The 17,772-nt window shown below is 31.8% G+C and overlaps 1 protein-coding gene across 3 annotated transcripts in view; it reads left to right on the forward strand.

Moving 5' to 3' along the window:
• The window catches only part of DSC1 (desmocollin 1), a 38,145-nt gene extending 22,071 nt beyond the window's left edge, over positions 1-16,074 (forward strand). For 2 of the 3 annotated variants that reach the window (XM_031946486.1, XM_031946488.1), the window contains 8 exons: positions 1,540-1,725; positions 2,512-2,771; positions 2,897-3,039; positions 7,359-7,571; positions 8,034-8,276; positions 11,022-11,143; positions 13,586-13,843; positions 14,807-16,074. In XM_031946486.1, coding sequence (XP_031802346.1) covers positions 1,540-1,725; positions 2,512-2,771; positions 2,897-3,039; positions 7,359-7,571; positions 8,034-8,276; positions 11,022-11,143; positions 13,586-13,843; positions 14,807-15,004 — 1,623 coding nt within the window. In that variant the 3' untranslated portion in view covers positions 15,005-16,074. Of the gene's footprint in view, positions 1-1,539; positions 1,726-2,511; positions 2,772-2,896; positions 3,040-7,358; positions 7,572-8,033; positions 8,277-11,021; positions 11,144-13,585; positions 13,844-14,676; positions 14,723-14,806 lie in introns of all 3 variants that reach the window. The other variant, XM_031946487.1, reaches the window with a different exon arrangement.
• Positions 16,075-17,772: the final 1,698 nt, after the last annotated feature.

Below are 17,772 nucleotides of genomic sequence, written 5' to 3' on the forward strand. Positions count from 1 at the left end.
CCATTCCCTTATCCATAGATTTGACAGGTTCATGTTTCCATGTTCCCCCAATTTACTTATATCATTCTTTGTGTCTAATTCCATTTTGACTTTATCTTGTGAAAGAAGTATGAGATGTTGTTCTATGCCTAGTTTTTGCCAAACTGCTTTCCAATTTTCTCAGCAAATTTTGTCAAATAAGTTCTTACCCCCAAAGCTTGGATCTTTGGGTTTATCAAATATTAGATGACTATGGTCATTTAATACTGTATGTTGTGTACCTAATCTTTTTTATTGATGTACCACTCTACTTATTAGCATTATTACCAGATTTGTATTTATGATTACTACTTAGTGATTTTTAAAATCTGAAACTACTTTTCTTCCTTCCTTCACATTGTTTTCATCAATTCATCAAATCTTGAAATTTCTTGATTTTTGTTCTTCAAATTGAATTTTGTGACTGTTTTCTATCTCTACAAAATAATTCTTTGATAGTTTGATTGTATGGTAATGAACAAATAAATTAAGTAAAATTGTTACAACCATGTGACTACTGGATATCTTAAAGTAGGTGTTCTATAAACACCTTAAATTCCACATATTCAAAACTCAGTTCATTATCTTTTCTTCAAAACCTTCCCTTCTTTTCTCTTTCTTATTACTATCAAAGGCTACCATAAAGACTTATAACTTCTGTGTCATCCTCAGTTCCTCACTATTATCCTCCCTCCTTCCAATATTTTGCTAAGTCTTACTGATTCTACTTTGTTAACATCTCTCATAAACTTTCCTTTTTTCCCTTTGATATTGTTACTAGCCTGATATAGGCCCTCAGCACCTCACATCTGTATTATTGCAATACTGGTTGTCCAGTGGTTGTTCTTTCTGTCTCAAATCTTTCCCTACTCTCCACTCCAGATCATTTTCCATTTAGCATCAAATTGTTCATTCTGAAGCAGATGTCTAACCACATTACCCCACTCACATACCCATTTAATACAACCCAATGATTCCTTGTTACTTCCAGGATCAAACATACCTGCCTCCCCCCAGTTGAAGTCCTACATTTTCAATATTTTTCCACCTTACTCTCCAGAGACACTAACTTCCTGGCTGTTTCTTATTCGACACTCCAATTCCCAACTCCAGACATTTTCACTATTTGTCTCCCATACTTAGAATTCTCTCCCTCCTTATCTCTCCCTCCTCATCTTTTCTTGCATTTCCTGAATTCCTTCAAGTTTCAGCTGAGTCCTACCTTCTGTAAAACATCTTACCCAATCCTCCTTAATATTTCTGAAATGATCTCCAATTTATCCTGTGTATATCATAACTATATAGTTGTTTGCTTGTTTTCTCTCTCCCTTAGCTTTTGAGTTCCTTGGGGAACAGTTTTTGGTTTTTTGTATTCTAGCACTTAGAACTCATTGAGCCTAACACATAGCACTTAATAAATACTTGTCAATCTGACCTAACTCTTGCTGAAGCCAGGAGATGTGTGAACAGAATATTGCTTTTAGAAATCATGTATATGATGAAATTATAATTTTTTTTCAGTATGTGACAGAGGTGGAAGAAAACAGAATCAATGTAGAAATTCTGCGCATGGACATAGAGGACAAGGATTTGCCTAACACTCCTCATTCAAGAGCTAAATACATTATCCTAAAAGGAAATGAAAAGGAACAATTCCAAATCACTACTGATCCTAATACAAATGCAGGCATCTTGTGTGTTGTCAAGGTAAATAAATAAAATTCAAGCATTTTTGTTATCTCTATATCTATAGGATTTCAAATTATAATATATATATATTTATATACACACTATATATATTTATATATATTCACTTTATATGTACACACTATGTAGTTATATATACACAAAATATGTGTGTATGAAACACTCATGTAGTTGATTAAATAATACTGATTTTTTTTATAATGAAAATTCTACAGAATGAGCAGATTTGAATTCTGTTTACTTGAAGGGAATTTCCAACAGAACCACTTGAGTAGTTCAATATATGAGTTGTATTTATAATATTTTTGCTTTTTCCAAAAATAAAATAAAAAATGTGTCAGTGGTTCTTTAATGAATTACTAGATCTCCTTAGTCTAATGGGTTTCTGTTTTCTTGGTGATTTAATGACTTTTGTATTATATAAATGGGGGAAGCAGCATTATGTGGAATGTGAGACTATTCAAATTGTAGTATTATACAACTTCTTTAGCATTTGTACTTGTAATTAAGAGCAGATTTTTTAAAAAAGGAAGAAGGCTGAAACTTATCAGCGAAACAATATGAAGTAACATAGAAAACATTTGCCTAAATCTCATAAGCTTGTATGGGAAAGTCTATTGAAAGTGGCCAGTTAGTTTCCAGTTACTTTAATTTTTATTTTGAGCATATCTTTGGTATTCCCAAACTTTTTGTTTATTATGCCTAGAAATTATAGTTCAAATAAAAAATAGATCTACTATGTATATATTGTTTTCTCTGACTAATAAGATATTTTTGATTGAACAGCCACTGGATTATGAAATCAGTCGCCAAGTAATTTTACAAGTTGGTGTAGTAAATGAAGCTGAGTTCTCTAAGGGAACAAACTCCAAAGGCATTACGACTTGCACAACTTCTGTCATTGTCAATGTCAAAGATAGTGATGAGGGACCTGAATGCCAGCCTCCTGTAACAGTTATAGAATCTAAAGATGGTATGGGGGTTGGGAAAGAAATCCTTGGATACAAAGCACATGACCCAGACACCTACAGTGGTGAAGGCTTAAGGTATGGAATGTTTCAGTCACATTTATTTTTAATTTCATATGTAGGGAATGTGGGAAAGGGGACAAGCATTTCCTATATGATGAATCTTATAATATATCATTTTTCATTTCACATCTGCTAATTAGGTATCAGAAGCTAAAAGATGAAGCTAATTGGTTTCAAATTAATGAAAAAACAGGGAATATGAAAACCACTAAAATCCTGGACAGAGAGTCACCATTTGTAAAAAATGACCAATACAATGTCACAGTGCTTGCAATAGATAGTGGTGAGTACCATATATGAAAAATATAATATTTCAGAATTGCAGAATTGGAAGAAATTATTTTCTACAACTGGTTTCTGAACAGAAATCCTTTCTACAAGATTCCTGGCAAGTATTCATCCATCTTTCACTCAAAGACAGACTCTGATGAGGAGCCCACTATTTCCTATGGTAGCCAATTTCATTTTGGGGCAGTTCTAACTTTCAGGAAGATTTTCTTATAGGAGCCTAAATGTTCCTTTTTACAATCATTAATTCTGCCCTAGGGGGTTGAATAGAATAATTAATTCATAATGTGAGGGTATAAATGGAAAGAACATTCACTGAATGTGGAATAGGAAGACTTCCTATAAATCCTGGTATTGAGACTTTATATTTGAACTTCTATGGAAAGGACAATCTCTTTCAGATTCAATTTCCTTATCTTTAAAATTGGGATAATAATACTTGTTCAACAAATCTCATGTCATTGTTGTGAGAATAATGTTCTCTTCTAATTTTCTTTAAATTTTAAAGTTTTATAAAATTTGTGAGCTATTATTCTTCAACATTACCTTCCAGTATTTGAAGGTAATTCTCATGAAACTCTTAAGATTTCTCTTTTTCTAAGCCTAAGAATACATCCCAATTTCTTCAAATGATCATTATATACCAAAGTCTCTAGTTCCTTTATCATTCTCCCCTCCTTCCTTTGGAAGATCATCAATATTGTTCCTAAAAATTGACTCAAACTGAACCTAATATCCTAAATGTAGGATCAAGATAATGATGATTATGTCTCCAAAGGCAATATGATTTTCTAACATTTTAAAGCTACCATGTCAAATTGTGGACTCATTGAAATATAGTCTACTAAAATCCTAGGGTTTTTTTTTAACGCAAATTGTTATATTACCATGAATTCTCCCACATACACTGAATTTACAATTTATTTTTTGAGCCCAAATATAAGGGTTTATATTTATCCCTTTTAAAATTAGTTTTTCATTTGGCCCATTTTTGTTCAAAGAAATATTTTTGAATGCTATTATTTAATATGTTATCTTTGACTCACAGATTTATATGATATGTAAAATTTATAAACATGTCATTAATAACTTAATCGTGGTTATTTATAAAAATGTTAATAGTACAAGAACAAAGAAAGATTCCTGAGATGTTCCACCAGAGATTATTCTCCAACATAGCATCTGATCATTGATTCATCACTACTCATTGGTCATTCAAATTAAATCCACCTATCTTAATCTTGTCTATATCTTTCTATCTTGTCCTAAAGTTGAAAATAAAGAAATTTTGTCAAATGTGCAAAAATCTAGGAGTTCATATTTAAAAGATTCTCTTGATTTATATGCATCAAAACCCAGTCAGAAAAGGTAATGAAGATAATCTGCCCTGACTTGTTTGGGAAGAAGCTATGATTTTTGTTACTTCAATTTCTAAGTTTCACAAACTCTCTTTTTAATAAACAATTTGAGATTTTCCCTTTTACTTTGACTATTTTCTCCTAGGAATTAAAATTTACTTTTTTTTAGCCTAGATAGTTTGAAGACTTCATGTTCTTTGGTTTTCTGAAAATCTTTGTCTCACATTTCTGCAGCTCTGTAGTATCTCTCACCCTTCTCCTTTGTTTTTCAAAGAGCATAGAAAGTGGTTTGGCAAGAAATATGTCTATTTTGAAGTGTTATATAAGTATCAGGTGTTGCTGCTGCTGCTACTCCTACTCCTACTATTCCTCCTCCTCCTTCTCTTTCTCCTCCTCTTCTTACTACTAGTACTACTAGTATTACAAGTCCTAGTCCTAGTCCTTACATCTACTGCTGCTGCTGCTGCTACTGCTGCTCTGCTACTACTACTACTACATGTCAGTTCTTTTAGATCTTTGGGATGTATTCATTGAATCAGTATCAGTCATGCCAGTTGGGCTGCTCACTAATAAATTATCAAATCGGTAGGGACTACATTAGTCACTTAGGGTCACAGAGACAGTATGGGTAACCAGTGATGCTTAAAGAGTGAAACTTCTCACTCCTCCTCCTAGCTATTGATACTGTTGTTTGTCAGACATTCTGGGAAAATGGTTTACATCTAGTGGCTAATCTCACAATCATGTCTAAAATGTATGACATGTTCCAAAGTGTAGAGGTGCCCTGAACTGCTTGTCCTTGTCAGCAGGGTAGAAATAAATGCAAGACAATTTAAGTAGAAAGGGCATTAATAATTAAGAGAATAATGGGGTGGTCTTTGATTTGAATCTTGAAAGAAATAAGGATTTTATTGAGAGATGAGAGAGTAGTGTAATCTAAGCAAAAGGAGTTCCCTTTGTAAAGGCACAGATGAGGGAGATATATTGCTAAATTCAGGTGTGTGTGTGTGTGTGTGTAATGAGGAAATAAGTTTTAAAAAAGTGGAAAGAAATAAGAATTTAAAAGTTCTTACTAGGTGTGAGGCACTGTGCTAAATGCTTTATAAATACTTCATTGGATCTTCACAATTTTGGGAGGTATTGCATTCTTCATTTTACAGTTGAATAGATTAAGGCAGACAGAGATTAAGTGGTTTGCTCAGAGTTAAACAGCTAGTAAGTGTCTGAGACTAGATTTGAACTCAGGTCTTCCTGACTCCAGAACCAACTCTGCACCATCTAGCTGCCAATGGCCAGGGTTGGGTGGGGGGGAGAGGGAAAATCACAGTGTCTCTTTTGTACATAGTGAGTTTTCTGTGTCCACAGAACAACCAGGTAGAGATCAGACCATTGTTATTCCAGGACTAGTTCAGGAGACAAATTAGGACTGGATCAGTGGATTTGGAGATCATACATAGAAGGAAGATAGCCTTGCATAGGGAATCTCAGATTGGAAAATAATTCAAAGGGCATCTAATCTGAATCCTATCTAGAGGTGGATGAGTAAATAATTATATAAATATAAAGTTAAATGTACATTATTCAAAAGTAATCATATCCTACACTTTTATCTTTGGAATGGTTCTTCTAGTTCAATCAGAAGACTTCATCACCTAACCTATCTCTCATCTTTCTCTTGCAGGTACAGTTATATCTTTATAAGACTTGTTTTGTTTAACTTCTTTCAATCCTTAAATATTGCTTTAAGATTTCCCAAATCCTTTTCCTTATTTTGTGAAGTAACATGTTGTAGCTTCATAATCTGTCATAAACCATTGACATAGAGTAGCAGTCTTTTTTTCCCAGTCACTTTAAAATATATATTTGAACAGAAAACATTTTAAATAGGTATAGTGGTTTTATACTATTTCATTGATTAAAGTCATGGAAAAAAATAAGATCTGTTTTGTTAAATATGAAATAATCTCCAAATATTTCCTTGTAAAATTTTGATTTTGAAATTTTCTCTATCTAAATACTGTATTATAGTCATATTTAATTTGATGAACTAATGATTATTTTCTAAGCAAGGAAGAACAGTAAGGCAATCAGTTATATTTATATTTGTTCAATTCCCCAATCTAAGGTTTGGTTTATTAAATTATATTTTGATGTTAATTAATATGAAAAGATTCACTATTGTTATATGTAAGCAATTTTATTTATCAGTTCTCTTTAATCCAGTTCAACTCTATTCACTAAATAGATATTTGAAGTATAAACAAAAAATATGTACCTATATATTCGATTTGGAGCAGCAAAGGAACTTAAAATGATTTAGCCCCATATCCTTATTGTCAATTTGTTGTAATTGATTTAACATTCAATCATGGAACAATAAAATATACTTAAGATGAGGTAAATTTTGTATATTTAAGAAAATGATGAAAATAATTAAAAAGTAGTATAAAAATATCTAAAAGTAGTTTGAATTCACTTTGAACAATAATAGTTTTGCTCTTAGTACCAACAAAGACCTTTAAGATTGGCTGGTATGTTCCTTGTTTTACAGTCCTTTCCCCAAATTAAGTCCCAAAGAGATCAGGTGATTTTTGTGGAAGGTCATGCTGTTAATCAGTGACAAAGATTAATAATGATGATGATGAGGACGAGGATAATGATGATTATGATGAATATATAGTACCTACTATATGCCAGAAACTAAGCTAAGCAACTTATAAATATAATCTCATTGGCTACTCACAACAATTTTAGAAATATTATTCCCATTTTACAGCTGAGAAAATTGAGGCAAATAGATACTAAATGTTTTAGTATAGAATTGAACTTATGTCTTCCTGTATTTTTTCTACTGTACCACCTAGTTATCCCAATTATAGATCTTTCCATTTAATGTATGAATAATGAAATGAAAAAAATCAATTTTAATTCAATATTTATTATGCTTCTGTTTTAGTTGGCAGGTCATGCACTGGTACATTGGTAGTACTTCTGGAAGATGAAAATGATAATTCACCAATAATTAAGAAAAATGTGACAATTTGTCGTCATGGGGATGAAGGTGGTGTGATAGAAGCTGTGGATCATGATGGACCTAGAAATGGTCCACCTTTTGAATTTATATTGGACAATCAGTCTAATAAACTTTGGACAATACGAAAAAAGTCTGGTATGTAAAGATAAGAAATGTTTCTACTTATAATCCACTAAAATCCTTATATCTTCTTATTGCAATGAAAATTGTTAGCATTAGTTTGTAACAATCTCAGATATTATGAAAAGGTAGAAAAGTATTATTAAAAAAAAAAACAACATTGCATGTGCTTCCCTGCTCTGCAAATCCTTTAATGGATAAAGCCTTTAAGGACAAAAATGTGTCAATGTTCATATAGGAATATGCAATTTGTTTGTTTTGTTAATGTTTAAATGCCATGAGATTTAAACTGAGCTTTTCTTTAAGTTAAGGGATAACTCCATCTCTTTTATGCTCAAAATAAATGAGTAACTCCAAATAAAAATATCCACATGACTTTTCTTTTTACCCAAGAACTTTTATCAAAATACATAACTTGATTATTAAATTGCATTGAAAAGTCTTGTTAATATTAGGTCAATACTTCTCTTCATTCAGATACATCTGCAATAATTCATCCAAAGGATGGCCTTAAGAGTGATTTTTATTCAGTGCCTATTAGAGTAGAAGATCGGCATGGCCTTGGTAAAGTATCTCACTTACAAGTCAGATTGTGTGATTGTACTTTACCAAGTGATTGCAAGTTACCTGCTGGTCGGGTGAGAGATGTAGAACCTTCAAATATACGTCTTGGAAAATGGGCTATCCTTGCAATGGTGCTGGGTTCTGCACTGCTACTATGTAAGTATAATTATTTACTTTATCTTTCCTCAAATTAAATTAAATGTGGTTTTTTGTGATCATCAATACCTTTTTCATAATATCTAATTTATGAACTTCTATAGAAAATTAATTACAGAACTACATGGGGACTTAAATTTCATACTGTCTAATGTTCTCATTTTATAGATAGGGAAACTGAGGTTGAGCAATACCTACTTGAGGGAGATAGCTAGGGAATAGCTTAATTTAAAGCTACCATTGTTCTTTTCTTACTCTGAGGCATTGGACAGCTCTGTCATGTTTGAGGATTAACATATTCCACGCTACCAAAAAAAGAAGTGCACCTCATTTTGTGATTCCTTAGGAAGGTTTTTGTGAGTCACATAGATCATCTCCTAGCCATGGTTTTAGGGGTTACTCATTGTCCTCCTTAAGGAAAAAAAATAAATATATTCTTGAGTATGATACTTGAATCTATCCATAGCAGAAATTTTATTCCTCTTTAAAACTATGGCTATTCAGATATGAATTAGTAATTTTCTTAACACAAATTTAAATGTAAGAGTCTAGTCTGTGGCTTGCTATAGGATTATGGATTTAAGTCTGGAAGGGATCTTAGAGGTGATCTTGTCTAATCCTGACATTACATATGAGGAAATTGAGTTCTAGAGTGATTTTCACTTTCCTATAGTTCCACAGGGAATGGTAGTCTTGAACCCAAGTCTTCTGATTCCAAATGCAATTCTCTTTCTAGTGCTTCATGCTCACTCTGCCTTGAATCTTTTCTATTTAAATATTTAAACTTCTAATACCTAACAGCTGTCCTCCACTCCAATTTACTTTACCCTAGAGCTATCCCATCATCTAAATGCATTTTGCTTGACCCCAAAGCCTACATGAAACCTAATAACCTGCTCTTAACCTAATTAGGGAGCACACATAGGCCAATAGACACCAATGTCCAAGTGCCCACTATTGTTCTGTAACTTATTGTCTCAGGTGCCTTGGTAGCTCATTCAGGCTATTAGCAATTGTAACTAATGAAATAAATTAAATATATGTACTTTGAAAAATACAGATTTCTTATCTTGTGGCCAACTCCTGCTTTAAATAATATCACCCTAATGGGTAGAAGTCAGGCATCATGAAGTAAAGCCACTGTTCTCAGTAATAAAATAGTGAAATTATAAGTGACAGTTTTTTTTTCATCTTTACTAAAATGCTATAGGACAGAACTTCAAATAGTCTTCTTTTAATGTGCTTCATCCTCCCTCATACAATTTCATATCTTGTGTGCAGTGGAATATGACTGATGGATGGTAGAGAGGTAGAAAAATGTCAAATAAATAAAAGATAGTTCCTCCAAGGAGTTTTATAGTGTAGTTAATTCAGATCATGTCTACATTTGCAGTTTTTCTTAATCATTATGTTATGAACTTGGGATTGGCTTTGGAGGCAGTAGCATGAAGTAATAGAGGATGAGTTTAAAACCATCCTCTAACACTTAGCCATGTGATCCTATCACTTGTATGCTCTAAGCACCAATAAAATGGACATAACTTGTAGTACCTATTTCATAAGGTCCTCATAAGGTACATTTGATATACAATATCAAAAAATATATTTATAAAGCACTTTACAAACTTTAAAGCACAAAATAAAGTCAACTATTATTATTTAAGCCATTGATCATTTAATCTCAAGATCAATTTGATGCAATGGAATATATTCAAAGCCTAGAATTATTTATATTTCCCTATATAGTTTTAACCCCACCCCCAATTGAAATCATATCCCAAAGTTTTTGTTATGTTTTGTTTTATGATTAATTTTATTTTTAAATACTGCAACTGACTGAGAACTTGGAGGGATGGAAAGGAATTAAGGGTACAATAGGAAGTAGGAGAGGGAAAGATCAGAATGATGAAGAAAATGGTGGAGATAGTTCTTCTACCTCAAATGATCCCAAAAGGGGATATGTGCTACTAGGGAGTGGGAGGCAATGAATGTGAGGTCAGAGGATTTGAAATCAAATTTCATTTCAACTTACTATCACCTATGTGATCTTGGTTGGGATTTGGTCTTCTTCCCAAAGGAGAATTACAGTCAATTTCTAAATTGGGCACAGTAATTTCTAAAAAGGGCACAGCAACTCAGGAGCTGGAAAGAACCTAATGCTTTGAAAGGTCTATTATATTATTTGTGTGGATACCTCTAACCTCCTCTATGATTTTTCTTTCCTTGTTTCCCCAATAATCTTTCAGAGAGGAAGTTTTATATTGGATGGCTTACTATTATTCTTTTAACTTCCTGACATATAAGTTCATAAAACAGCACTGGACATAGAATCCAAAATTCTCTTATTTTTTGGAATCAAGTAATTATCAGTCTATTTTGTCATGTATTATGTTAAACTCTTATTGAGTGTATTATCAGTGAACAAAATTAATGAATCGGTGGTCTAATTCTATATTTTTTAAATTTAGATTTCTAATGATAATTTAATTATATGAATCATTGTTTTAGCAAGATAAAGAAACTAAAATGTATGAATTTGTTAACATCTTTTTATAAAATTCACTACTGTCTTTCCCAATGTGTCTATCTGTTTTGTTTTTTTTTTAAGTTGTAAGAAAGAGTAAAGGTTTTGAGAGGAATTTACAACTTATCAATAAGCTAAGAACCTTGGGGGCATCCACAAAAGAAAGCCATCCAATAAAAATTTAGACAAATGGAAGATTTAACTCAAGTACTTTGTTTTAGGTGTCCTGTTTGCATGTTTCTGTGTTACCACTAAGAAGACAGTACAAAAATGCTTTCCAGAAGATATAGCTCAACAGAATTTAATTGTATCAAATACAGAAGCACCAGGAGAAGAAGTGATGGTAAAACATTTTATATATTTTTGAGAGGTTGTTTTAGATTTTGTGATAAATTTCAAAGTGGCATTCAAATGTTTTCTTTTATTCATATTTTTTCTTTAGTTTATTATTTTATGATTTTTTGGTTTCATAGTTTTTTAGTTTTATTATTTTATAGATTATATAAATATAAATATGCTCGATTCTTCTGGAGCACAATGCATAAGGTGAATATTGGGCTTCCTCCTCACCTTCCATATTGCTCCAATTAAAGTTGGAAGATTGTGGCTTGAGAATGAGGAAAGAGTATCTAGGAAATGGGATGGTAAACAATATCAAATGCTATAGAAAAATCAAGAGAGATAAGTAGTGAGAAAAGACCAATAACTTAGAAAATAAGAGATTATTGATATATTTGGCAAGTGCAATTCTAATCAAATAATAAGGTCATAAGCCAGGGTGTGAAATAATGAAAAGTGAGTTGATATAGAGAAGTCATGGCAATGACTGTTGATAATTTTTTAAATAGTTTGACTGTAAGTCATTCAAAATATTTGAAAGCTTAAGTAATCATTTAAAGTATTTGGCTTGTTTAGCCAGAAAAGAAAAAGGTTCAGATAAAAGTGATAGTTCTCTTCAATTACTTTTAGACTGTTATATAGAAAAGGGATTAGATTTGTCTTGTTTGGCCAACCCAGAGGGCAGAATTAGGAAAAATGAATAGAAGTAATGACAAACTTGTTGACTATTAGAGCTATACAAAGGTCCAATGGAAGGAAATGGTGCTTTCTATCTCATAAAGGCCTTAAAGTAGAGGCTGGGTGACCATTTGTTAGGTAATTGCCAAATGTACACTTGCCAACAAGATTATTTTATGGAGAGTTCACAGAAGACAAGTGGTCACATGGTGGTCAGAAAAAGTGATATAAGCACACTCTCAAGGATTCTTTTAAGAACTTTAGAATTGAATGCACAACATGGAAGACACTGGCACAGGACCCCCTTTTCCCCCCATCATGTCATGCCCTCATCAGAAAAGGTACTGTGTTCTATAAGCAAAATAGAATGGAAGTAGCTCAGAAGAAATTCAATATGTGCAAAATTAGGGAATCCACCCCAAATGTGGCAGAGAATTTCAAGCTCAAATTGATCTAATCAGCCAAAATCAGATACACCATAACTTGACATAAAGATAACATTTTGCTCTTTTTTGAGAATAATCAACTGGTTAGAATATATAGAGATCCTTTCCAACTCTGAACTAATGTAATTTTGAGTCCACAAGATTCTGTCTTTATTAAGTTATGACAGTTTCCCTTCTTTCATATTATAGTATTTGTTTAAAATATTTTGGTTCCTTTGTAAGATTTGGGTTTGGATTTGATTTTTTTTTGGAGGGGTCCTTTTGTGTTCATTAATCTGTTTGGGTAGATGACTTTTACTGAAAAAAAATCTTTTAAAATTTATGTTGTTTAAATGTTTTTCTTATATTTATCTTGCACTTACTCTTTGGGTATATCCTTCCACTGTTGCACAGTCTGGGCTCCTTAGCAACTTCAGCTTCTTTACCTTGGGAAATATGGAGTCATCTGCTGGAGTCCCTGCCATGAGTAACCTCGGGGAAGAGAGGCCTGACCCCATGTGGTTTTCGTCCTTTTTTCATTAGAGTCAATGCTCTGCCTTTCTTGCCTATGGCAATGGGTGATGTTATGTTATCCCTTCATTCTCCTTGCCTTATATGGGTAGGCAGAATCAATATCCACTGCATCTTCTGGGATGAGACAAGCATAGGGGAGGTATTTTAGGCAAATATACAACAATTATAAGAGATTCTTACATCCAGATCCCCATAAACAAATCTAAGAGATGACTTGCATTAACTATAGCAAGTATGTAGATTTATTTGGGAGAGTAGTCCTCAGTGAAAGATCTTTATGTACAAATTTTCTGATATTTATTAATGAATTTTCTATTTTTTAAAAACCCTGTGGTGGGAGTAAAACTCTGCCTTCTTGTCTTATGGAATCTGCTGTAATTCCTACATTAATTATTTTCTTTTGAAATTTTACACTGAAAAGATTATATAAAGCTTCCATTTTACCTTCTTGCTGGTCAAGTGAGGCAACACCTTTTTTTATTATTAAATAAAATTTAATTTCAAGTAAACATCTTTGCTTTTTATAGACATAATATGAAATCTTTTAAATCCATAGAAATAACAAAATACCAATTTATTCTTTTACTTTATAGGTCAGGTCTTTTTTTGTTCATAAATGTTTATCATATTTAAAATTTTAAAGGATCCTTGCTTGTTTTCATTTCACACTGGGATATTAAACAAAAACCTAACTTTTGAGTCTTATGATTTTACCTTATTGGGTAGAAAATATCAAATGAAAAATCTATAAAAGGAATAAAATCAAATTATTAACATTATTTTATATGATTTTAAAATTTTATCTTTAGGAAGCAAATATTAGACTTCCCACACAAACTACAAATATTTCTGAGCCGATTATCTCCACTGGGACACTTGGTGGACAGGCAACCAAAACCGGTGGGCAACAAAGTTTTGAAATGGTCAAAGGTTACACATTGGAATCAACCAAAAGTGGAGGACATCAGACATTGGAATCATACAAAGGATCAGGACAGGGACTGGTGGATACTGGAAGATATGCATATACTGACTGGCACAGTTTTACCCAACCTCGCCTTGGTGAAGTAAGCTATTATCCCAAGTTCACATTATATATGTGTGTGTTTCATAGTGTGATTATATATGTATGACAAACTTCAGTGTATTTGATGCTGCTGGTCATCCTGTTACTCTCAATAGCAATGTGCTACAGTTTAATCTGATTTTTCAGCTTATAACTTATGGTTTCCTTGATTTTTCTTCAACAAATTCTTTTACCATTACCTTTTAAGAGAGATATTAGACAAAGATATTTATGGACAGGCATATATTTTAGTGAGGGATAAAGATTTTAGTGACATCTTTCTTGCTTTAATATTATCAGTAATATGAAGTTAAATAAGGTTTGCATAATGATGAGCTTATTATAAATTAGAAATACATTTGATGAATTTAAAATAAGCATCTGGCACTAAAGCACATAATTTACAACTATAATATATGTGACTATCAAGTGCATTCAATAATCAATGGGGAACTCAGAACAACTTTTGACATCAGCTAATATGATTAATGACATGATTATTTTGATTCTTTATCTTCCATTTTGATTACTGTAGAGATTTATCACCTAATATAAACATTACCTAGTTTAAAGTATTCAAATATTATAGTTCTGCAACTCCATGTAAACCTTACAGACAACATAATTTCTCTTGAATATGTAAAACACTTATTTAGCAGACAAATTAAAGACCTCAAATATTTTTGGGTTTAACTGGAAAAATGTTAGCTATTTTTATAATAGATATATAATTTAATTTATACCTTTGTAAATCACTAGAAACATTTATTTGCTAAATATTTATTTTAAATATGAATATAATTTAGACCAATCATGTGCATTTTTTATATGTAGGAATCCATTAGAGGACACACTCTGATTAAAAATTAAACAATAAAAGGTAAATCAAAGAAATTATTTTTATGTGAATATGTTTAGGTGTTTTTTAAAAAATGATAATAAAATGTCTTTTCTTCATCTACAGAAGGTGTATCACTGTGGACAAGATGAAGAGCATAAGTATTCTAAAGACTATGTCCTTTCATATAACTATGAAGGAAAAGGATCTGTAGCTGGCTCTGTAGGCTGTTGCAGTGATCGGCAGGATGAAGAGGGACTTGAGTTTTTAGACCATCTGGAACCCAAATTTAGGACATTAGCAAAGACATGCATAAAGAAATAAAGTGGGAGGAAGTGGGGAATTGTGTAAAGAACATACAATTTGGAATCAGATGACTGGGTTTAAAACTTGATTGTTACTAGCCCATGCTACCTTTAGTAAGTCAATGAAATCAAATGTTTGTAAAGTATTTTGCAAATACTAATGCAATATAAGTGTGTGAGTTAATAGTAGTATTATTAAGCCATACTTTTTCTTCATTCATCTGCAAAATGAAGAGTTTAGAGTTGATCCTTCCCAACTCTAAATCATATAATCCTAGTGACAACTATTAATGACTCTTTTAGAGTTTTGTTTTGTTTTGTTTTTTACAGGGATTGTAAATCAATTTTTTTGTCAGAATCTCTGTATCTTTCTGTGACTCTTTCTTCTCCTTCTCTCTCTTTTTCTCTCTTTACAGAAAGGTAAACTTCATCAAGGTTTGATTCAGTATTTTAATTTTAAAAGGTTATCAGTTATTTCCTTTGTTCATTTTATGCAACAATTTGTCTTCTTTTCCTATGCTTTAATACAGAACAAGCAAGTGATGATCTACTTGGAATTTTTTATGCAATCTTGTACATTATGTATCTTTTCTGTGAATAGAGATACCTGGAAAATAAGTATATTGTCAAGGATAATGAAATGAAAGATTTTAAGCTTGTTTGGTTATAAATAAGACCTCTTGCTCTGATTTAGTTACTATATAAATGTAAGAATTTTAATATTCAAGAAGAGAAGAGGTTGAGGAAAAAGAGGGTAATATTGGAGCTGATCTGGCAGGAAGCCTGTATTCAAGCCTCACCTCTGATACATACTGGGTGTGTGATCTTTACCCTCACAGTCCCCCCAGCAATTGTCTAAGACTGTATATTTTAGAAAAGGCGAATATAGCTGCAAAGTTGGAAGGAGTTTTCTCTCCAAAGAGTTCTTTATATCAATGAAATCACAGGTCCAATTTCTGGTGTAAAATCTGTCAGTATTCCTTGGTGGATTCTTTGGAATTACAATTAAAAATCAGCTTCAAGCACCTTACTCCAGAGAGCAGAGTTTGCATAAAATAAGTGTAGTTCTCACATATGTAAATATATTTACATCTCTGAATTTTTGTCATTAGCATATGTCATGGATAATTTATTAAATCTCTCTGTTTACAAGGTATTGTGTAAATGCAAAACAAAATAAGAAAAGAATATTGAGATTATTGAAATTTCCTTTTGACAGAAATGAAAATAAAAGCAATGTAAAAGATTTTTCAGAAAATGAAAGAGAAGTAAAACTGACATATATGTATATAAAATAATTCAAGTGAATTTTTTAAAGTTTTAAACTTCTCAATTATACATCAATCCAGAAAAGAGCACAGTTTTGGTTTTTATGTAAATATTTATTAAGAGATTTGATTATTGGATATGAAATATCAATGGATAAAAATTACAAATGACATAGAAATGGTTTTCTATCTAAAAAAATAGGTTTCTCTTTGTCAATTAATTGGTTAGATAGTTGAATAGGGTACCTGGTTGGGCTTTTATTTTTCTCCCTATACTCTCTTTTTCTCCTCAGTGACAATTTCCATTCTATGTGTTCCTTAAAATGAAAGCGTGTATTGGAGCAGAAGAGAGACATATATTTCCCCCATTGCACATATGACTCAGTGTCTTATAAATGATGTTATAAATGTTATACACATTATGTAAAATATTTTAAAATAAGAAATAGATGATAATAAATGGCATAAGTTAAATTGATTTGTTACACCAAAGACATTGCAAAAGAAAGGTCTATATCTCATTTGCATAACAACTCTAAGGAAAGGTGGTAGTACTGACAAGAATGTGGTGAGGCTTTATTAGCAACATAAAAAGCTATTTGCAAGGAGTTTTGTGGAGAAAGATAAAAAGGTACTGCTGCAATATTAATTTGCTCCCAACTTTACTTTCTATAATACACTGAACTCAACATTGTTTTAGGGAAGGAACAAAAAGGAAGCATGTTTCTAATCATCACTGTATAAAAGACAAATGATTTTGGTGGTGTAGAAGCTCCCACCATCAAGGCAGATTGCAACTCATCTTTAATACATTGTCATAGAGGGTTTCATGTAGCTCAAGAAAGTTATATTATCTTGTTTTAGTAGCAAATGCCAGAAATTTGAACCCTGGTCTTCCTGATGTCAAATCAAACATATTATCCAGTACAGCTTGTTGACTTTCATATATGTGAACATAAAATTTTATGTTTCAAACATGTATTTTTCTTCAAGTTAGAGAATTTATCATTAAAATTCTGGGGAAAATGTGCAGAAGTCTGGGGGGGGGGGAAGGAGTTCTAAGTTGATTTTCACTGTTTAAAAACCACTTGGATATCATTAGTTATTACCTCTCAGAAATATCAGTTAAATTCTGTTAAAATTAATATGATTTTTGAAGACAGTGTTATGATTGAAATTATGTGTCAAAAATTTCAGAATTTAACATGTCCTACAAATTAATAAGCTAATACTTATTAACCTATACAAATGATTATTTTCTGTACTTCTAATGTTTTAGTCCTTAAAAACAGATTTCTAATGGAGTGAGTAGCCAGTGGTAGGGTGGGAAGGAAGAACTGTATTTTGCAATAAATTTGTTTTTTTCTGCTTTTCTTTGTATTTTTTCCTATATGCGTATTAACACAGTGAGATTATATATATTAACACAGTGAGATTGTATATACATCAATTCTCTTCATCAATAAGAATTAAAATTTTAGGTTACTTCTAGCTTTTCACAGATGTAAATCCCATTATG

The sequence above is a fragment of the Sarcophilus harrisii genome, chromosome 1 (genome assembly GCF_902635505.1).
Source record: "Sarcophilus harrisii chromosome 1, mSarHar1.11, whole genome shotgun sequence".
NCBI classification, from domain to species: domain Eukaryota; kingdom Metazoa; phylum Chordata; class Mammalia; order Dasyuromorphia; family Dasyuridae; genus Sarcophilus; species Sarcophilus harrisii.